Source organism: Spermophilus citellus (assembly GCF_964194105.1).
Source record: "Spermophilus citellus genome assembly, chromosome: 3".
NCBI lineage: Eukaryota > Metazoa > Chordata > Mammalia > Rodentia > Sciuridae > Spermophilus > Spermophilus citellus.
In genome coordinates this window covers 227,213,436-227,236,818 of record NC_138184.1, presented here as the reverse complement: position 1 = coordinate 227,236,818, position 23,383 = coordinate 227,213,436, and the positions used below count along the sequence as shown (strand labels likewise).

Genomic DNA, 23,383 nt, shown 5'->3' with positions numbered 1-23,383 from the left:
ATGCACTGATTAAGTTAAGGCGCTCGCAACCCAATTACTTCATCTCAGCTTTCTTGCGTTGTCCTTGTATGAGCTTTTGGGAGACACCTCATATTTAAACCATAACAGCATGACAAAGGAGTTCCATTCACCTCAGGGTGTATAGAAGTAAAAAAAGAGCAAGAAAGAATAAGGGACCAGCATCCCAATATTCCCTCAGTGGCATGCCCCTGACAATTTACCATCTTTCCACTAAAGTTTTGGTCACCTTCCAGTTGGGCCATGGACTGGACACCAAGCCTTCAACACCTAGGCCTGCGGAGAGCATTCAGGAGGCAAACTGTGGCACCATATACCTTGAATTATGTCTTAAGATCTGGATTGTCTTCAGGCCCAGTTTGTGTTTATTTTTGGCTGCTGCTTGTCTAGTGATTATTAGTTCTTATGTGGTAGTGATGCCCAACCCTTAGTGTTTACTTGGGGTAGACAGATATGGTAGGAGTTGCTGCTTTGTCAGCACACTTTGGACGAAGTATGTGGAATTGGAGTGCCCAAGTCATATGTGACTAGTTCAGTTCTGTTTTGGTTCAGCAGTGATTTAATGAATGTTTGTATGCATTATTGTTAATATACAAGCTTGTATAAAACCCTATATATGCCTTTGTTTACAATAATAGAAATTTCAGTGATATAATTATTTTAAAATGTAGACACCCAAAATCATTACACATTTTAAAAGTGCAGTTGTTAATTGGCACCAGGTTGTGGTAGCATGTGCACAGAGAGGCTTGGTTATGTAGCTTATAAATTTAACTTGTATTTTCCTTCCTTGTTTAGATATGAAAGTTTACAATGGACTTTTATCTTTTTGCATCATTTTAAAAATCTTGATACTTTCCCCTACTAACTGTTAGAGTGTATTTTTTTATACATGGTCATGGTACATGAATAGTGGTGCTGTCCTGTTGAGTAGTTCTCACTCTCTGCCTTCTGTATACATGTTGAAATTACATTTTCTAGTCCTCTTGTGGGGCCATATCATTATTCATGCCCAGTGAGCTGTGGTTGAGAGTCAGGTCACTTGTGGACTGTAGCAAAACATTCCCAAGCTGTTTTTATTTCATCAGTGTTTGCGTTAGTGGCTTTTTTTTTTTTTTTTTTTTATGTTTGGTCCTTATACGAGGAGATGCTGGAACAGAAACATATTCATAAGAATTTGGAGTTGATTAGTAATAGTATGCCATTTGCAGACAAGATTACAACAAAATTTTCAGTTATTTATTGCTTCATGGCAAGTCACCAGAAAATATAATGGCTCAAAACAATAGACATGTCCTATGATTTTTGTGAGTCAGGAATTCAGGTGGGTGTTCCTGGGCAACTCAGCTCTCTGCTAACATCAGTTAGTGTCAGTTATTGCTAGTCAGTTGATGCCTGGGCTTGTTTAGAGAATTCAGGACAATTATATTGGTTGATACATATATTTTTAGGCCAAAAAAAAAAGTGTCAGAAGAAGATCAATATTGATACAAATAACCATTATTTTAAGGTGAAGATGTATGGTGAAATATGTTTTTTATTTTTGCTTCATTTATTTATTGCAAAAAAAATCCACTAAAAACACATTAAAAAAAAAGTGTAAGTTAACTAAAAGAAATATTGGTAACAACTAAATAAACCATCCAGAGTACAGTTGATATCTAAAATCACAATTTTAATTAATATTAATGTATTTTGGGGTTTTCATAAGTTTTGGAATTTAATTTTAAGCCTTTTGTGCTTGTCTTAAAGAAATCATGTTAGCAAACATGGTGATAATATATATTTATTAGAATTTATGGAGCTGTGATTAAGGAGAAGAAGTTACCTATAAAGTGTTAACTCTCAAAGAAAACAAGTCTCACATTTTTGTGTCTTTACTTTTAGATGTCTATATATTATTCTGTTAAAGCACTGACCATGTTCATATTAATCAGTGTCAGCATTTTCAGGAATTTAGTAAATAAAGATAGGATGAATAAAAAGTCTGCCCTTTCTAACCAGCGCATGTTGTAGATGTAGAGGAAATACTAGATAAGACACCTCTCTTGATAGCAGAACTCTCGTAAGACAGACTTCTTCTGACCATTTCTGTTCAAAAGGAGACTACATGATTGAACAGTTTATCAGTTACGTTTTCTTCTGCAGTTTTCATGTAAAGGGAGCATGAACAGTTATTTTTTTTAACATTTATTTTTTAGATGTAGATGGACACAACACAATGCCTTTATTTTTATGTGGTGCTGAGGATCGAACCCAGGTCCTGCCGTGCTAGGCGAGCGCTGTACTGCTGAGCCACAGTTCCAGCCCCATGAACAGTTTTAAGTGCTGTGGAGGTGAAGGAAGTCGAGAGAGGAAAATAATTTTTCCTTTATTTAGTAGTGTACCAGAGCATACAGGAAGGCATGCATTTTTCTTGGGTAACTAGCAGTTAATGAATGCTAGTGTTGATTAATGTAATTACCAAATATTAGTTTTTAAAAATTTTATAATTATGTGTGTTTACATAAATAGGATCTATATTTGGGATGATTAATTAATTAAACAATTATTAAACATGAATCAGATTTTATGACAATCTCTGGTTTATAAAACAAGCATAGTGTCTTTCCAAAGGTTAATAGAGGGGACTCTTCACCTCCTCTGTGCCCTCATCCCTCTGGCAGTCCATGTACTTCTCAATAAATAACGTTTTTAAGTGAATAAAATAAGATACATTGGATTATGCAGATATCCCCTTAAATTATAAAATCAGTGAATTTAATAACGACTATAATTTTGGCATACCTATATGGGAAATGGTATTTGGGATATCTATAACATTTGAATTCAATAAGAAAATATCTACGACTCTACTAATGACTGAGAAATGGGTGTTGCCAGTGATACTACTTGTTGCTTGTAGTCACTCGATAATTTCTTAGAATTCTAAATTTTGCAGGTTAGTATAAAAATAGAGGTAAGTAAAAGTACAGATGTAATTTCTTCCTGCAAGATCTTAGAATCCCTTAATAAATAAAATATAAAGATTCACTGAAAGCCAGGTACTTTGAAAGAATGTACTGTATTGGTAGGAAAGACTGTACTTGAACACTGGGGATTTTGACATCTTATAGTCTATTATGCTATTATACTTACGAGTTTGTTGTAGGATACATAGTCCTTTGAAAGATAAATAAATAAAAGTATTATGTCCATCAAGAATTTTTAAAAAAATTGAGTAAAATTATTTATATAATTTTTTTTGGGGGGGAGGTGTTACTGATGATTGAACTTGGTCACTTGACCACTGAGCCACAATCCCCAGTCCTATTTTGTATTTTATTACTGAGTCTGGATTTGAAATTGTGATCCTCCTGTCTCAGCCTCCTGAGCCACTGGGATTACAGGTGTGCACCACCTCGCCCGGCAAGAATTACATAACTTTTTTTTAAAATATTCATTTTTTTTAGTTGTAGTTGGACACAATACCTTTATTTATTTATTTTTATGTGGTGCTGAGGATTGTACCCAGGGCCTTGAATGTGCTAGGCGAGCACTCTACTACTGAGCCCCAGCCCCAGCCCAAGAATTACATAACTTTTAAGGAGAGTAATTTTATAATTGCTCCAAATCAGTATTTTTTATTTCTGTGAGCTTGTCTGTGAGGTTCTTGCCACTTTATAATCTTAGTCCTGCTTAAAAAAGATGAAGAGGAAAACTTTATTTTCAGTTTTAATTTCATAGTCTTGATATTCAGCAAGTGATTGATCAGTTAAAATGTCCTTGTAAAATTGTTAGTATTTTTTTTTTCACATGGATTTATTCGTACTCCTTCTGTACTTTGTTGAGGCTGTGCCAGTATTATGCATGTACAAATCTGATTGTGCATTCTGGCTTTGCCCCTCAGCTTTGTGACTTTCAGTTTGCTAACTTTGAGACTTTGAATTCTGTATCTTTCAAATGAGGATAATAGGTCAGATGGTTGCTTTTAGGTGCTGTGAATTGAACCCAGGTCCTTGTGTGTGTGCTTGGCAAGTGAGCTCTATCCCTAGCCCCAAGAGATTTTTTAGTAAAGGAGAGAACCCTGAGGGCTGAGATTGTGGATCAGCGGTAGAGTGTTCGCCTAGCGTGTGCAAGGCCCTGGGTTCAATCCTTAGTATTGTGTCCAACTATAAGTAAAAAATAATTAAAAAAAAAAGGGGGAGAGAACCCTGAGCCAGCCTCTCTTTATCTTTGTAGTTTCAGCTGAGCTCCTGATACCTCTTTAATCCCTTTATGAGCTGCACTGCCATCTCTGGCCTTATCTCCATTATACCTGTGTTGTCCTCTGTCATGTCAGATACCATACCATTTTCTGTCTTCCACAGAAACCCATTAAAGACAGGTTTGCTGACTGTATTTTTGTACTGACTGCATTTGAATACAATGTAATAGTTACCCAAAATTTTGTCTGGTAAATGATCATTCTAAAGCAATGTTCTCCTAACTTCTAACACAGAGCCAGCAACATATGTTCTCTCCATTCTCACTATTTCTCAAAATACGATTTAAATAATTTGTGGTAGGATATCAAATTTGATCTTAGGCTGGGCATGTAGCACAGTGGTAGAGTGCTTAATGTGGGTAAGGCCCTGGGTCAATCCCTCATATCCTTATGCCTTTTGAAAACAATCTCAAAGATGAGGAGGGGAATATTTGCAAAATAACACTCATTCATGAACCTTCACTTACTTAAGGTATTGGACTAAGTATTCTTCCTGCATTGTCTTTTTTGATCCTAAACCTAGTTTTATTTTAGGTAGTATTATCTGTTTTTTAAAATGAGGAGCAAACTGAAGTTGACATGAGGTTTAAGTAACATAAAAAGATCACATGGCTACTCTGGACTATTAAGATTTTAAACCTTTTAAAACTTTTGTTTCTCCTGTTATAGAACTAACTAGGATTGAGTAAGAGTCATGGAAGTGGAAAATTAGAGTTAAAAGAGGATATGTAATGGAATTATGTAAGGGCAGAAGTTAAATATCACTTACTTTGTATCACCAAAGATGCCTGGCACATAGGCGATGTCATTTAATAAAGTGCACAGATCATGTTAAGTTCTGTTAGAAACTTCAACTTCCCTATATATGATTCTTTAGTAGTGTAGTTATCCTTGCACGTGCGCCATCTACTGGGGACACAGTCATCCTCTTCACCACCCGCTCAGCCTTGCTTTCTGCCTTCAGAACATTTCGTTGACCAAGTAGCATTGCTTGTATTTAGGTCAGTTTAAAAGTATAAAGTGAAAGATTCATTGGGGATTTTATACCAAAGAAAAATATGCTGAAAAAAATTTAAATGTTAAAAGGTCTCTTTCGATTTCCATAAGTTTGAGCTGCAGGCAATTTGAATAAATAGAACTCCATGAAAGGCAAAAAATTTGTAAAGTGACTAAGGAACCCAGCCCGCCCGGACTATTTAAAAAAAAAAATTCTTCTTCTTCTTCTTTTTTTTTTAGTTGCAGATGGACACAGTATCTCTATTTATTTTTATGTGGTGCAGACTATACAACCCAGTGCCTCATGCATGTGAGGCAAGTACTCTACTAATGAGCTGTAACCCCAGCCCCAGCCTGGACTATTTTATTGATTGAACATCTTTGAGTGAGCAGTACCCCATTGGTTATCACTGGGTCACATTCATCTGGAACATGTCTGGATGACATCCCTGGTAGGATCTTTATCCGATGTCATTTTCAGCCAGAGCAAGTCCATCAGACATTTTCCTGCCAGACTCTGGCAATCTTTTGAAGACTAGGGCTGGGGAAAAGGGAAAGAGTCATGATCTCTAGCTATTCTGCTTTAACTTTGACAGCAGAATCTAATGTATTCTGCCAAACGTAGAGTGATAGTTTAAAAAAAAATAGTTTCTGTTATTACATATAGTTCATTTATTTAGGAAGGTCTTTTATTGTTTCTGTTTTGGAAGTACTACTCCCAAGGAAGGAGTTACAAGATTTCTTTTTATAACAAAATAATAATTTTTGTAGGTGGATACAGTATTTTTATTTATTTTTATGTGGTGCTGAGGATCGAACCCAGTGCCTCATGCATGTGAGGAAAGCACTCTACCACTGAGCCACAACTCCAGCCCCACAAGATTCCTTTTTATTCATTAAAGAACAAAAAAGGCAAAACAGAAAAATTCAGACCAAAAATAAAACTAAACTCATCCCAACTGTTGTTTAGTATATCCAAGTTATTATGCTCATTAGCAGAACTGATAGCTAATAAAGAAGGAAAGAGAAGGTTGAACTCTCAAAGCCAGGCTTTGTGGTTCAGAACTGGTCCTGATCACATTTCTTAAACATAAATAATCAAATAAATAATTTCTTTAGAGTCTAAATTGTTTTTTTCCCCCTCTGAAATGGAGGAAACCTACTTTCAAAAGGTGTTAACCTGAAAACCTGTTAATCTACCATTAGTGTTTGTGTTTAGCCTTCCCATTTCCTTCTGTTATAGAGAAAAGGAAAGGTGGATAGACACAAACACTGTTCTGCTTGTTTTTCCTTGTTTTAAGCAGTAGAACCTCTCTCAAAACACTGGAAGTGCTATGTATTTCCTTTTGGGTGAGGGGATAGACATAAGAACTGTAATAAAGTTTACCAGGAGAAGAAAATTTTCTATTAGATATAATAAGTGGTAAATAGCAGCATATTAACAAGTAGCAGACAGGACAGTTTGGGTTAGGGGATAAATGGAGCTGTCTTTTAGAGGAAAAAATGTTCATAGGAAATGTAATGACACGGGACCGTTCCACTTGGCTCACTATCTGTGAGCCTCTGAAGCACCATCTTACTCTATATTTCTCCTTTCTTTCTTTAAAAAAATTTTTTTTTTAGTTGTAGATGGATACAATACCGTTATTTTACTTATTTATTTTTTTATGTGGTGCTGATGATCGAACCCAGTGCCTCACACATGCTAGGAGAGCGCTCTACCACTGAGCCACAATGCCAGCCCTCGTTTCTTTCTCTTACCTTTCTTGTTGATATTAAAAATAGTGCAAACAAAAGTGTGCCCATATGTGTGTTGGACCTCTATTTTACACATACCATTTTATAGTCCTTCAAATGTAATAGGCAGAGTGAATCTCTAGCAGAACTGGATTCCTTTCTGTCTTCTTGTAGATCCCTAGAGAACAGGCAACACAGAGTGACCTCTGGGTCTTTCCAGATAATTTCCCTAGAGTGACAGGCCTTGTAGGCATAGTCTGTTTTCCAAGTTATTGTGGGTTGCAGTTATGTCAGATATGGACACTGCATGAAAAAGATCTGTTGATTTTCAAACTGCAGTATCAGTATCTCATGACTTGATTATTAAGCCACTTAGTATTAGTTTTGGTTATGACACTTCTGATACCACTTTCTGTATTAATTAGGACAGAAATTAAACAGCTATGCCAGAGAATTCAAGATATACCTGTGGCTTATAAAACCCATTTTGCTCTTGTGTAATATTTCTGTAGCAGGAATCCATGCTGTTGAGGCAGCTTTGTTCCATGTGGCTTGTTTCTGGACCAAACTTTCTTTCTTTCTTGGGTTTTTTTTTTTTTTTTTTTTTTTTTTTGCCATCCTCTGGAGCATTGATTTATTTGCAGTACTGCAACTGGGTGGCTGTCATGTCCATTCCAGTCCATAGGAAAGGGTAACATAATTTTGCTCAGAGCAGGTCACTTCCTTTTAGGTGATGGAGAAGAAGTGGCAGTCACTTCTGGTCATACTCTGTGGGTGAGAACTTGCCAAGATTTGTTGCAAAGAGTATTGGCTGAGCCAGATATGTGCTGTCCTAAAATTGAGTACTACTGAGGAAGGAGAATATGGAGTTTGTCCCTTGTCTATTCTCTACAGTTATGTGCTTTATCTTGTTCATCTGTAAAGTCCTTGACATATTCTGAATTTGAGTATCTTTTTGTGAAAATAAATTACATGGATTTCCTTTCATCTGTGATGGATTCATTTTGCTCATGGCGTCTTTTTTTATATATAATTTTTGATTTTAATGTAGTAAAATTAGCAAAATTAGTGTCCTCCCCCATACAAATATGTGTTTGTAGATTTGATTCTGGGTACTCTATATCAATTTTGTTTCTAGGGGTAGACAGGACACCTTGGTTGATGTGCCTTACAAGCAATATGTAATAAATTTTCCAGTTTTAATTTAAAAAGGGAAAATATTTTTTAACACTGAAAACCAAAGCCATCTGTTTGATGCCTCATGTAATTATTAATTTTACTTGACAGAATTTATAATTATTTGTAGTTTTTCTAACTGTAAAATTAATATTTATCAAATTTCTTTTCCCAAAATACTTCCCCTAAAATACATTTTGAATTTAGAAGATAGTCCCAAAATAGGGACATCAAATTGAAGTTCTGAAATGAGAGATGAAAGATCAAGTTTGATGTGAAAATTAGCATCCAAGCTGCTATGTATGTCTGCTGTGCAGGTCCCATGTGTTGGGGAATGTCAGAGAGGAGGGGGTGCTACAGATGCAGACCTTAGTCCTTGTGTGAAATGAGGTTTTAGGAATTTGAAGGCTTGTACGTGGCCCCTGGTGGAGTTGGTGAGAACAGCTGCTGAGGAGGAGGTGAAGGGAAGGTGAGGGAGCTCAGGCACTCCGTACAGGGCATTTCATGAAGTTGGTGCCAACAGGAGCAGCTGAAAGGGCTTGATGATTTACTTGACTGTTTGCGGGCATGTGGGGTTGGTACGGAAAGGTGTACACAAATTTGGAGTTAGAAGAGAAGGCTTATAACCAAGAGTGTGGAAGTGCCTTGGGATCATTGGTGGAGATGCAGTGTTTCTTTATTCTGGTAATACACAAGAAAGCCAGAATGGGCATATGATTTTTATTTAAAGAGATGAATGATGTTAGTGGTGAAGGTGTTTGAAAATCCTCTCAGCAGTTAGGTTGCCTCCTGAGAAAGGAAGTACGAGGTATTTGGGGTTAAAGTCCTGAGTAGAATTGAAAAACAATATAATCAAGGTGTGTTCTTTTCAAATATTTAACTGTTAGAATGGCTAATAATTAGAATCCATGATTGTTTTAAATTAATGAGAATTTCACTTCATAAAACATGAAAACTTCAAAATGAGTCACACTGAAATTCATATGTTCTGAAGCTCAACTGCTATAATCCTGAATATAATGATAATATTACTAAGATGAAACTTCTGAGTCTATTTTTACTGTGGGCACAAGGAAAAGTAATACTTTGTTTTATAGGAGTCTTTTTATAAGCCAAGGAGGAAACCTTTTATGAAATATATGACTGTTAAAGTGTAAATTTTTTGATTATCCTTTTGCTGAAGAGAACAGATATAAACAATAGCATTAATTATATATGTGAACTTTTTCTTTATCAGTGAAGTATTGTCATTTGTTGTTTGATTTTTTTCCATTAACACAGATGTGTTGTAGATAAATTCACCAATGATTGATGTAAAAATGACTCTTTTTACCTCTTGTTTTCTGTGAAGCAGAAGTCAAAGAACAGTCTGCAGAAGAGGATGCTGAAGCAGAAGTGGATAGCAGCAAGCAGCCAGCCTCAGCTCTTCAGCGATCTGTGTCTGAGGACTCTGCAAATTCCCTGGTCTCTGTTGGTGTAGAAGCCAAAATCAGGTTAGAGAATCAAAAGAGCTGGATTGTAAAAATTCAGGGAGGAAGGATTTGAGATGTTAATCTCGATGGAGTTTTATTGTTTAGTAGCTTTAAATTTAAAGCCAATACCTCTGTAGTTGGGATGGAGGATGGCTATGGAGTTTGGGGATTATAGAGCAGGGAATACATGAGGGTGTTGCTCTGTTCACCCCATGTGAACACAGACAGTTAGCAATATGCTATTCCTGGCCAAAGAGATAGCTGTGAGTATTTAGCATAAGAACTGATTTTTGATACTTAATTGTAAACTTGAGTATGTTCTTTTCCCTTACCCTCTCCCCATTCTTTCAAAAAAGAAATATAGGACCTTACCACTTACTGGTATATAGTTCAGCTTTAAAGTAGGCAACACCTTGCCTGCTTTCTGGTTTTCTTCACGCGCTGGAAAGCACCTCCAGTTTCACAGCTATGAATCTTGTGTATCCTTAAGAGCCCCCCATTTTTATTTCCAGTTCCACTCCAGATTTCCTTGTCCGCTGGTCTGCTCATCATCTGCATCTGGAGGTGTGTTAGATACCTCATCTTTAACAGTCCCAAAGTATGCCTGCTCTCTCTACCTCTGCCTCAGATGATCTTCTTCCCTGGGCTTCCCCATTTCAGTAAACAATACCAATGTATGCTCAGTTAACTTAGGACAGTTAATCCTCAATTTCTCTTTTTTCTCATACCTGATAATCCAAACCATTAAATCCTGTGGCTCAACACAGCTTCTTACTATCTTGTCTGTCATCTTGGTTGAAGCCATTGTTGCCCTTGGGAAGCTGTAGCCTTTTAAACCACCTCTCCCTCCCTGCTTCTCTTCCTTCTTTCAATCTTAAAGATTAAATAATCTAATTCTCTTTACCTTTCAACTTTTTTTACCTCCATTTTTTTCTTAGCAAAGTTGCAAAAATTATTCTAAAATGTAAGTAATTTCTCCCCCTATTATATTATGCTGTTGGATTGAAATTAAATACTTAAATTATATTTAACATTTCATATCCTTGCTATTTTTCCAAGGCATGATCTGCCCCTGGCTGTCTCTGAGACTTTCTTTGTCACTGTGCTTTTTCACACTGTCTTTGCTGCTCCTGAACACACCAATCAGGTTTCTGTATGAGGGTCTTTGAGCTTGCTTTGCTCTCTATCACATGATTTATCTCCCAGAGAGACCTCCTTACCCCCTGCTTATTATACTATTATATGAATCCAGGTAAAGGGTGTAAAAGTGTTGATTATACTGCAGTTCCTTCTCCCCCAGTAGTTTTAGGAAGGTTTAAATGTCTTAAAAGCCAAACACTTGGGGCTAGGGTTGTGGCTCAGCGGTAGAGTGCTTGCCTAGCATGTGTGAGGCTCTGGGTTCAATTCTCAGCTCCACATAAAAATAAATAAATAAAATAAAGGTATTGTGTCCAACTACAACTAAAAAAAATATTTAAACAAGCAAAAAAAAAAAAAAAAACCACTTTCAGGTCTTATAGTTCAGTCATTAACCCATTTGGAGTTGGTTTTTGTATTTGGTGTGAGTAAGGGTCATTCTTTTGTATGTGGATAGCCAGTTTTCCCAGCACCATTTATTGAAGAGGCGATTATTTTGCCATTGTGTGTTCTTGGCATCTTTGACAAAAGATGTGTGGGCTTATTTCTGTAATGTCTTTCCTGTTCCATCAGTTTTTGTGTCTTTTTATACCAGTGTCATGCTGCTTTGATATATAATCATTTTGTAATATGTTTTGAAGTCAAGAGAGTGTGATGCTTTAGCTTTGTTCTTTTTACTCCAGCTAATTTTGGCTATTTATGGTCTTTTGTGGTTCCATACAAATTTAAGTATTGTTTTTTCTATTTCTGTGAAAAAATGACATTGGATTTTTTTTGGACATTGAAATTTTGATAGGATCTTCATTGAATCTTTGGGTTATTTTGGGTATTAAGGACATTTTCACAGTATTCTTCCAGTCCCTGAACATGAGGTAACTTTCTATTTATTTGTGTTTTTCTTCAGTTTCTTATATCAGTGTTTTATAGTTACCAGGATACAGGTCTCTTACTGCTTTAGCTAAATTTACACTGAAGTATTAAAAAAAAAAATTTGTTGCTAGTGTTAAATGAGATTGTTCTCTAACTTTTGGTTAGCTCAGTTTTAATATGTAGAAATACTATTTTTTAATGTTGATTTCATATCCTGAAACTTTAATGAATTCAGTTTTTTTGGTCTAGCATTTTTTGGTGGCATCTTCAGGGTTTTCTGTACATGCATAAGATCACATCAGCAAATAGAGACAGATATGTGCAACAGATAACTTAAAAATTTCTTAAAAATTCACGTTTCCTATTAGAGGAAATTGTATTTTTTCCTCTTGTTTCATCACTCTAGCTAGGACCTCTAGGACTTTCGACTGTGTTGAAAAGAAGTGGTTGGAGAATGGTGAGAGTAAAAGTGAAACTTTACTGTTTGTTGCATAGATACTTATTTCTCCCCTTTACTCTGTATTTTGTTTGCATTTTGCCTGCTTTCTTTCCCCCAGAGATATTTTTGAAGAATTAGCTTTTGATTTTGTTGATCTTCTCTATTTTCACAGATTCTGTTATTTTCCTTTTCGTTTCTTGTCTTCTTTTGATTAATGTTCTATCAGTGTCTTCATTTATTTTTTCACCCTGTCTGTAGTTGAAAACTTCAGCTTACTAATATCTAAACTTGAATCTACTGATAATTTATGTAAATTTTAAGTTTCCCTTTAGTTTCAACTTTATCTCCATCTCACAAATTTTTACAGTAAATAACTGAAGGGTTCTTAGCAATATATTTTCTAGTTTACCAATGTTTAGAAAATTTTAAGTTATCTGTTACACATTTCTAGTTTTATTGCATTATTTTCAGAGAATATTGTCTGTAAAATTTGTCATTTTTGAATATACCATGTCTTTATTTATGGCTAATACGTACTCTATATTCAGATTGTTTTAATATGCTTGAAAAGAGCAAACTTTGTTGCAAACCGAATTGAATATAATATTTAAAAAAACTAGATTTTTTTCCTATTCCCTGTAAATGCAAAATGTTATGAAAGTTAATGGGGTAGCTACTGCAGGGGTGATAGTTGGAGACTTTTAATGCCCGAGAAGAAAGATTTGGTTGTAGAAGCAGTATAAAGAGAAAATATGTCTAAGAGGAGACATATGTTTAAATTTTGTTATTTCTAAGGTCATTTATTATGTCTGTATTCCATAGTTTGTATTGTTTTTTTGTCCTTCCTTTGGGGTGGGAGGGGTTTGCTGGGGAATAGAACCCTGGACCCTGTACATGTTAGGCAGTCACTCTATCACTTGAGATATATCCGCTGCTCGTCTTTTTAACTTTTTAATCTCTTCTTTTTGAAAATTAGTAGACTTTAAATTTTAGAACAGTTTTAGATTTACAGAATAATTGAACAGTGTTTCCATCACCACATCTCCAACCCCCACAGTTTAGTTAACATTGTGCATTAGTGTGGTTCATTTGTTATAATTGATAAACTAACATTCATGCACTATTTATTTGTTATTTATTTTTTTAGATGTTGGTGGACCTTTATTTTATTCATTTATTTATATGTGGTGCTGATTTTCTTTAGTCAGATTTAAACAAATTTTTTTTTTTTAGTTTTACATGGAAACAATATTTTATTTCATTTATTGATTTTTTATGTGGTGCAAGGATTGAACCCAGTGCCTTACCTGTATGAGGCAAGCACTCTGCCACTGAGTCACAACCCCAGCCCTGGTCAAATGTTTTTTTTACAGATCATTTTCGTATGTATAAATTAGAATTTAAATATATATATATATATATATATATATATATATATATATATATAAATTTAAATATATATATTTATTTATAAATATATTTATATTTAAATTTATATATATATATATATATATATTTTAGTTGTCACTGGACTTTTATTTTATTTACTTTTATGTGGTGCTGAAAATTAAACCCAGTATCTCACACATGCTAGGCAAAAACTCTACCACTGAGCCGCAATCCTAGCCCTAGAATTTTTTGATTTTGGTATGTTCACTAGTTTTAGGAAAATCATGGTGGTTTAGGAGTATAGCAGTGGACTGTATCCCTAGCACCACAGGAAAGGGGGAAAAATCATGCTATAGGAAAGTAGAATTTCATAGGTATGATCATTATTAAACTTAATTGTTCTAATTTTGAAGCACCAGTATCTGGTTGTGTGTTACTTAAGAATTGTTGAGTAAAGCTGCTTTTCTCTTTTCTGTCTCTTTTCATTTTTCATTTTTACCAGTGAACAACTCTGTGCTTTTTGTTATTGTGGGGAAAAAAGTTCCTTAGGACAAGGAGATTTAAAGCAATTCAGAGTAACACCTGGATTTATCTTGCCATGGAGAAACCAGACTTCCAACAGGGACATGGACGACAGCAGCAGTGGGGCCTATGAGAACATGCAAAGTTCAGCTCCACGACGACAGAGAGGACCGAGAAAGTGAGCAGTTTTGAGTTTAAATTGTTGGGATGGAATAAAACTGTTTTTAGTTCGATGTTTTAAGTTTACAGATGGGGTTGAACCACTATTAAAGATTTCCTCCCGTTTCCCACGTTTCTGAAGAAACTTAATGCCTCACCATTAACCCAGAAATCGATCCTTTCCTTGATGTTTCTTTCTTTCTTTTTTTTTTTTTTTTAAATCTGTTTTCTTAATTGTATGACAACAAAATCAGTATAATGACGAAAGTTAACTTTTGGAAGGAACTTTTAGAGAACATAACATAGGCTGAAGGGAGTTCATGGAATTTGTAAATGCAAGAAGACAATACATCAGTGTGGTCCTGCTTTTCTTTTCCAAATAAGCCTTTTTTGGTAAGCGTTTAACATGATAGCAAAGTCAGATTTGTCACTGTTCATGTCTTCTGTGTCATTCATTTATTCATTCTCTCATTTAATTAATTTATCTAATTTATATGTGTGTTTGTGTCAGAGAATATTGAGCTGCCCTATAAATTCTCAGCATAATACAATTCTCTCCCTTTCTTTCTCTCCCCCTTTTTTCTTCTGTAGTTATATGTTTAGAGTACTCTTTCTACAGATACAGAAGATAATTAAAAAAAATAAGTATTTGTATAATTACATAGGTATGTCTGTGTTCATGGGTACATTGCAATCACCTAAAACTCTTGTCTAATATGCTTTTTAAATATTTTGTGTGGTTGTTTTTAAAGGCTCTCTTAATATATGGACTTGGCTTTGCTGGTTAGGAGAGAAGTTTCTGTAGTTGATTAATAAATATTCATTTGGAAGGCTAACCAGCTCTATTCCTTGAGGTTGATGATGTAATCACCCAAGTGCTGTCTGGCTTATCTCCAAATTTAAGTACTAAAGCACTGTTGTGCTGTTCTTCCTTGATTGGCTCATTGTTTTTGAACTGCTGCCAATGCCTTGAATACTTGAAGCAGGAATTGAAACAATAACAGAGACAATCTTTAAAGAATTTAAGGTAGAACAGTTTAAGGAAGCTCTGGAAGTACTGTATTTGGAGACTCCTCATATTTCTAAGGCTGTAATTAAATCATATATAGGTATTTTATCTTTTGTTATTAGTTGAGTGCTTACATGTTAATAAAATATATCAAAAGTCCAGCAAACTTAAATGTCTATCCGTAATTAGCACATTCGACGAATTGAACCAGGGTATATCTTATATTCTCATGTTCTGTCTTTAATAATGGCAATTAGACAAAACCCAGTCCTGGGAAATAGAACTGGGCTTCATTTATTTACTTATTTTACAAATGAAGCTAATTTTTATTGAAAAATTTTATGAGCTCAGATAATTTATATTTGCAAAATAGCCTGGCCTTACTGAAAAGCTGTTATATATATTTAGTGCTTATCCAGTTGGTTAATTAACGATGAAAAGCCTGTAATGAAGTCCACTTAGAAAATTCAGCAGTCATATGGGGGTAGACAGGGAATTTATTTTAGTAATGATTTTAAATATTTGCAAAATGTGTTACTAATGAAGTATGAACACCTAGTTAATTTACAAAAATTGACAGGAAGTTTTTTTAAATGGATTTTCCTTCTTGTTTGCACTAAATATAAGAATATATAATCAACTGTTCTTGCCTTTTTTTTTTTTTCTGCTTTATAACTTGAAATTTTATGGGTATGTATTTCAGCTGACTTCTCTTGATACTCTTTCCTAAGCTGAGCTGCTACCATCTGTAGGATTGACATTGGCATCTGATATGGTATATACATAAACTAGTCTCAAAACCTTATGGTTGAATTTCACCAAGCTTCTGGTTAGGAACTGATTAGTAATAGACTGATGAGTCATTCCATTGGTTTCTACACCATGTTTCCCATCAAATGCTAGTGCAAAAATATGCTAAAATAATAGTATTTATAGATGACCTGTTAGTCTTTATTTCTCCCCAAAAATAACAATGATTCGTAATGAATATATTTATAGGAATGAAGATTATATGTGTAGAAAAGTATTTGTTCTCATTGTGGGCATTTATAAAAATGAGAATTTAAGTTAGCATAGCATGCTGAACCTCTTTATGCATTTCTAATGCTAAACATAAAGTTACTGGTTATTTTATATGGTTTGATATTTAAATGTACTTATTGAAATATGTTAATACTTTTTTTCTTTCAATGATTCCAGGTATAAAAAAGTTTAGTACCCTGGTCATTGTGCTGATTTTCTCTTAATAGGAATCATGATAAATATCCAGCATACAGAAGTGCAGTGAGTTATGATCTATATTCAATAGTGATTTAATCCAGAATTATCATCAGGTTAAAATACTATGATATTAGGAGAAGATTTTAAGTTTCAGTGGCAGTCATCTGACTTCCCATATTTAATGCTGAACATAATAACCATCTTTATTTATTAAATGCTCTTAAATAATAAAGTATTAGGGCTTGAAAGCCTGAAAGCTCTCGTATGTTATCATTTATTCAGCATTCAGCATTTGGCATTCAGTTTTTATACTGTAGTGTTAGCTGCTAGACTGTCTTTCTTATGCCTTTAGTAGCTATTTTGTTTTTGCTCTGAATTCTGGTTTGTGAGGTGCAGTCTTGATTGAGACTACTTGCAACATCACGCCACGGGCCAGCTGTTGAGATTTGTTGAGGCGACCATAAGACGCTACAGCTGACGTGTTCCACCCATTTCCACTTCCACCTCCCTTTTAACGCTGTGTTTTCCCTGGAAAATAACCTTTCTTTAATTGAAATGAACTGCTACCTCTTCTGTGGCAGTTCTCTAACTTAAAGCACATTAAAGTTTTCTCAAGTTATGTTTTGTAAGCATTTAAGTAAGGACAAAGGGAATAGTCATTGTATGTACTAAAAACATTGTTCCTGACTAGAATCTTTTTTTTTTAAGAGAATGGAAAAATAAATTTACAACTGTAATTTTAATTCTTATGTATTTGAAGACTCTTAGTTGCTTACATGAAATAATATGGCACCATTTTAATATTATACTCTGAATAACAATTGAATTCTAAAAATTGTTTTATGACAGTTTATATCTAATAAATTAAAATTTATTTGGCAGTACATTGTACTCAAATTGTTATAAAATGAAGCAATTTTCTACTTCTTATCACTTTCGAAGCTATTTATCTTATTTCACTTTATTTTCAGAGAGCGATCTTCTCCTCAGAGTACAGTGTCTTGTGTAAGTGTAAGCACCCAGACAGCTTCAGATGATCAGGCCGGTAAATTGTGGGATGAACTCAGTCTGGTTGGCCTTCCAGATGCCATTGATGTCCAAGCCTTATTTGATCCTACAGGTAGGGGCTTCTTTTCAGTAACGGCTGCTTCTTGTTTCTGGAAGCACTGAAATTTTAGGGCATTATCAACTTATTCTCTAGAAGTTATTAGGGTCATATTATAAAAATGTCATTAAACATATCTGATTAGGTAAATTATGATTACCTAATTTATTTAAAGTCTGCAGAGTTAACACTGGACAGGATGCTTTTATAAATATTTATATACTGTGGTGTGGATAGCAGCCCCATAGTTATGTGAAAATTGAGGAAAGAGAAAATTTTAAAGGAGTGTGTGAAAACTTGGGGGAGTATAGCACTTTCCTGTCGGGATGGAAGACAGTTGATTTTTAGCCACATATATTCTATTATAATAAACAGTATAATGAGCTCATACTCATGATATGGAGTGTTGGAATTTTAAGTAAGTCTCATTCTATGCTTGAACTACAAATCCATCGATAGTGGTTCAATTGCTGTGTGATAGAGAATTTAAAGACTGAGCTGTTACTGATGAGTGGTGGGTGCTCTTGCTTGTTATCAAGTGGAATGTGTTGTGCGAATGTTAATTTTTTATACATCCTCTTTGTCATCAACAAGATATTAAATAATGTTCCTTTTGTTTTTATATTAAGATACCAAATAAAACAGTAATATTTAAATATAATGAATAAAAACTAACTTCATTTCAGCTCAGATTACTGGGCTGTACCGCAAGAACTTCTGATTCAGTTGTTCTCAGATGTCGCCTAAGATTGTGCATTTCTAACAAGTCCCCAAGTTGACGTTGGTGCTGCAGCTCACAGACTGGGGCATGATCTGAGAAGGACTGTTGGATGGGTGGTACACGCTACCATTATGTGCTTACCCAGCAGAGAGGACTTTGACATTTTAGGTCTTTATTTGCATTAATATTTTTGATGTTTATTCTTTTTCTCCTTTTCACTTTTCACATTTGAGGCACTTGTTGGGCTCATCGTCGTTGTGTGGAGTGGTCGCTGGGAGTGTGCCAGGTGGAAGAACCATTGTTAGTGAATGTGGACAAAGCTGTTGTCTCAGGGAGCACAGAAGTAAGTAAAAGAAGCTAAAATTTAAACCACGGTTTTATAAAATTTGCTTTATTCAACATAAAGGTTTATCTGCAAGAATTATTTATTAAATGATTATCATAGTGTTAAAAAAACCCTCAAAATAGTAAATTAGTAATTTATATGGAGTAATTTGTACAGGCCACTAGAATATAGTATGTGCAGTTATTCAATAAATTTAATCTTTAATATTTTACACTTAAATCAGAAATTAATGTTTTTGGAAATGGGTATTGCTAACTATGTACTTTTACATCTATATGGTTACTCTTTAAGATAAAACTGATGAAGCTTCAAAATAAGAATGACAAGATGTTTAACATGTCTTTTAGTGTGCAGGTTATCTAATTCCAATATTTTAAACATTGATTAAAAATTTTTGGTACAGTTGGCAGTTCAGTTAATCTTTGTGATGTCCTTCTTACATAATGTGCACATAGTCTTCATTTTTCAGAGCTTTCACTGCTGTCATTTTCATGTGATATTTGGAACAATCACAAAAATAAATGCAACAGTTAACACCCATCTGTAAGAACAGGAAGCTGAAATGTTGTTGCTTTGGTTTCTTACACATGTATTTGGAAGAAGTGAGACAGTGCTAAGGGAACATTAAAACTAGAAATTTTAGACCACCGTATCTGGGCTTTCGTAGGTAGAATATAGGCAAAGCTCTCAAATGTATAGGTGAGCCAAAGACCTTGATTCAAGTAATTATCCAGCTTTTATAACAATAGTTTTATTCAGATTATTGAAATGATCTAATTCACATGGGTGGGTAACTGTTACCTTAAGAATAATCAAGTCAGAATGCTCATCTGGAAAATTTGGCATTACATTTGAATGCATGTTATTAGTTTTGTTGTTGTTGTTGTTTTGTTTTAAAATCTTAGACATTTTTCTGTATTGAAATCAAATGCACTTAAAAATATTTTTTATTATTTATTGATGGAACTTTATTTATTTATTTGCTTATATGTGGTGCTGAGACTCGAACACAGTGCCTCACACATGGTAGGCAAGAGCTCTACCACTGAGCCACAACCCCAGCACCATGTTAGTAAGTTTTGAACAGTATAATGCTTAATGGTACATTGCCTAGTCTGAATGTACTTAGCCAGATTAAGACTTGATGGACTAGTGAGAACCTTCTCTTTTGTGGATTACTTTAAAAGTAGTTTTGGAGGTAGGTTTGTTTTTTCCTGTGTGGCTGTGAAATTATTACAGGGAAGGCCATGAACTAAGGCTAACATGAACTTTATAGTGTTGCACTAAGACCAGAGGAAATTAGTACACATGGTGATATTTATGACAAATACAGAAAAATAGTTGTGTGCATATGCATAAATAGATCTTCTGTAGTTGTTTGTGGAGAGGATAGTTAAAAGGAAGGTTACCTCACCTCTCTTTTCTGGACAGAAGGTACTATTTTTACTTTTTTATAAACGTTTATTAAATGTTAAAATAGTATTTAGAGCTCAAGGCTTTGCTCTGTCCTTGGGAGAGGACTGCTGGAGTCTTTGGGAGACCAGCATTTCTTTTAACTTCACCTAGGCATCAGTATTATATAGACCCAATCAAATCAAATACGGAGAGAATGCTTGCAGCAGGTAGGTGGTTTGTAGATGATAAGGGCACTGGTGGCAGCATTGTCAGACCTTTATCTTACCACTAATTCAGTCGATCACATTTATAGTAGTGTTGTATTTATTGCCATTCCTACTGCTTTTTTGTTTATTTTGTTGTTTTCTCCTTTATCAGATAGGCACTGGATGAACCATGTAGCTAAAATTTGCACTTAAGAAAGAAAGATTGTCTGACTGACAGAATCTCAAACATATAACAACACATTCGTTGAAAAGGCTGTGGGGAAACGGATATCCTCATGCTTTGGTGGTTGGAATGCAAATTGTTGCCAGTATTCTGGAGGCAAATTTGGTGATCATCATAAACTGCATATGCATGTAATCTTTGATTCTTCTAGAAATCAATTCTGAACATGCCTCCAGTAACACAGAAATGTGAGCAATTAGCATTGTTTAATTTGTAATGTATTATAAAGAACATAAATGCCCATATAGTTAGGTTACCTAAATAGTTGAATAAACTATGGTACAGCCATATAGTGGAATACTATGTAGATATTACTGAGTAATATCTGTGACCGGGTGTAGAGTGGTTTCCATGATATATTATTAAATGAAGAAAAAGTAAAAGAACATTTGTAGTGTCGTACTCTTTATATAAGAAAAATGAGATCTAAGAATACATGCTTAATAGTGGAAAAGAAGCCCGATAAGGATACACCATAAACTAAACATACTGGTTACTAATGAGAGGTAAGAAAGAAACAGGTGGAAAGAAGGGAATCAAATAAATTACATGTAGACAGTGAGAATTAGGTTTCTCAGTGTTGAAGAAAGAAACTACAAGTAAGAAAAAGGTAAATGCACTTGTGGTATTGAAATTGAATCGCAAGTATAACATGGTTTTTAATATTTATACAGATATCTCTGTATATAAAGTAGGTTGACACCCAATTCGTGTCTTCATACATGTATTTTGGATAATGATGTCTGTCATATTCCACAGGTTTGCTGTGTTTTAAACCCATTTTTTTAAATTTAATACTTTTAAATTAGGGAGTGTGAAATTTTACTATCTTAAATTCCAGTAATTTTGATTGGGATTGAGAACTAGTTGTAAAACTCATGTACTACTTCTATTTAGATCTCCTTTTTGCAGAAAAAATTTTTTAACCTGTGACATTCATTAAAATGAAATGCAAAAATGACCTGAAGTTAGAATTTGGGTATTCAATCTAAGGTGAGAGAACAAGATAGAAAGCTCAAAAACAGGGGTTGCATTCTTCCATAAAATGTTGTGATTGTGCCCATCTTTTCTTAAGAATGCATACTTATGCATTCTCAGTGAAGTGTGTGTTGTTTCTCTCCTTTTGATAACTTTCTGTTGATCTCCCTGTGAAGGCTATAAGCCCTACAAGGGCTTGGGCAACATCTATTCTGGTTTGTTTTTTTGTCTGGTACCTAATGAAGACTTGGAACATGAGAGAGTCTTCTATCTTGAAATAGATAAATGCATGTATGAAAGGAATTTTCCACTGAAGGGCAAATTCCAATGCATGAGTTTGAGTGGGGAGGTGTGTCATTCTGGCAGCTAGTGGATAGAGACTAGGGCCACTGCTGAACAATTTGTAACGAACAGCCTCCCGCAACAAAGAATTATCTAGCTCAAAAGTCAGTAGCGCCGAAGTTGAGAAATCCTTGTTCAACTGCCGGTGTTACTACTTTTATAAGATTAATATGCTTAATATAATGTGTGTGTGTGTGTTTATTAATTTCTTTAATTGGGGCTTGGACCCAGGGATGCTTTACTACTGAGTTACATTCTAAATACTTTTTAAATTTTAGGCAGGATGTGTCACTAATATGTCAAAACTGGCCTGGAATTTGGAATCCTCTTGCCTCAGCCTCCTGAGGCGCTGGAATTATAGCCATGTGCCTCTGTACCTGGCACATAACCAGTATTTTCAATGGGAGGAAATTAGAAATTTTGACTTCTTGGTCTGTCTGTGATACTCTTAGCTAATGTCAAGTAGTATCTTCCCCAATCTCATTATCGGTTGATACTAAAGATTCTTCATCTGCAGAGTTAGAAAAATTGTTTTCTTTTTATCCTAAAACGCAGTGGTTATGAAGAAGATACCAGCAAATCTTGCATGAACTATTTCATCACAGTACTGAGTGCAAGGCCTAGTTTTTGCAAGATAATTCAAGATAGTTGTTTGACCTCAGAACACCATTAGATATATATACATGTAAATATACATTTAGGTATATGTGTATGTATACCTAAAGTTAATGTGTTTGTTTCCTGTTACCGTGCCAACTAAACCCTGAATTTTTTTATTAATATTTAGTTTTAGGTGAACACAATATCTTTATGTGGTGTTGAGGATTAAACCCAGTGCCTCGCGCATGCCAGGCGAGTGTGCTACCGCTTGAGCCACATCCCCAGCCCAAACCCTGAAATTTTTATGTAGGAAACAAAGTCAGGTGGAAACAAAGAAGAAATTGGATATTTCTATTTTAGAAATTGAAAGTTTTATATACTTATGTAAAACCCTTGTGAAAATTGGTGGTCCTATTCATCTATGGAGACCTTGACCTTAGGACTTTTCTCCAAAAAAGTCATAATTTATATTTTAATTTTTAGGTTTAAATAAGTTTGGCTTAAAGAACTTGAATTTGTGATGAGGAGAATGGTATTCTTTGACACTAATGGATCTCTTGGATGTATTCTGTGGGGGAGGGGCCGAGATTAATACAAAATGATATATCTGTAAAATACCTTTTGAAGATTGCATAGGAAACTGACAGTTTTGGTTTTTTTTTTGCCTCTATGGAATATTTTCTATGTCTGTAGCTCTGTATACAAGGTGACTTTTCATTGCATACCCTTTATTAAATTTTGAATTTTGAACTATGGTAATTTAAAAAGGACTTAGAGACTGCTTTTGCTTAAAAAAAAAAAATACTGATTCTTCACTTGTGTTTACAGATGTTTACCTGGTATCTCTGCCTGCATTTTGCATCTGTTCCCTTTGTTCCAAGCCAGTCATCTTGGATTTCAGGACCAACAGGTCTGATTGATGACATCTTTAGATGACTCTACCCCCTCAGGCACCAGCAAGTTTTAAATTTCTGCTGATAAGGCCTTGCCTGACCATTCCTGAGATAGTGGTCAACCAGACCACAGTTTGCACACTTCTGGCCCCGCTTGTGTAC

At 34.8% G+C, this 23,383-nt stretch overlaps 1 protein-coding gene across 1 annotated transcript in view; it reads left to right on the top strand.

Annotated features, from left to right (window-relative positions):
- The window catches only part of KMT2C (lysine methyltransferase 2C), a 270,015-nt gene that overhangs the window by 85,455 nt on the left and 161,177 nt on the right, over positions 1-23,383 (top strand). The window contains 4 exon segments of the mRNA XM_081287862.1: positions 9,528-9,666; positions 13,983-14,180; positions 17,363-17,511; positions 18,451-18,560. Of these exon segments, the coding sequence (XP_081143988.1) occupies positions 9,528-9,666; positions 13,983-14,180; positions 17,363-17,511; positions 18,451-18,560 (596 nt within the window).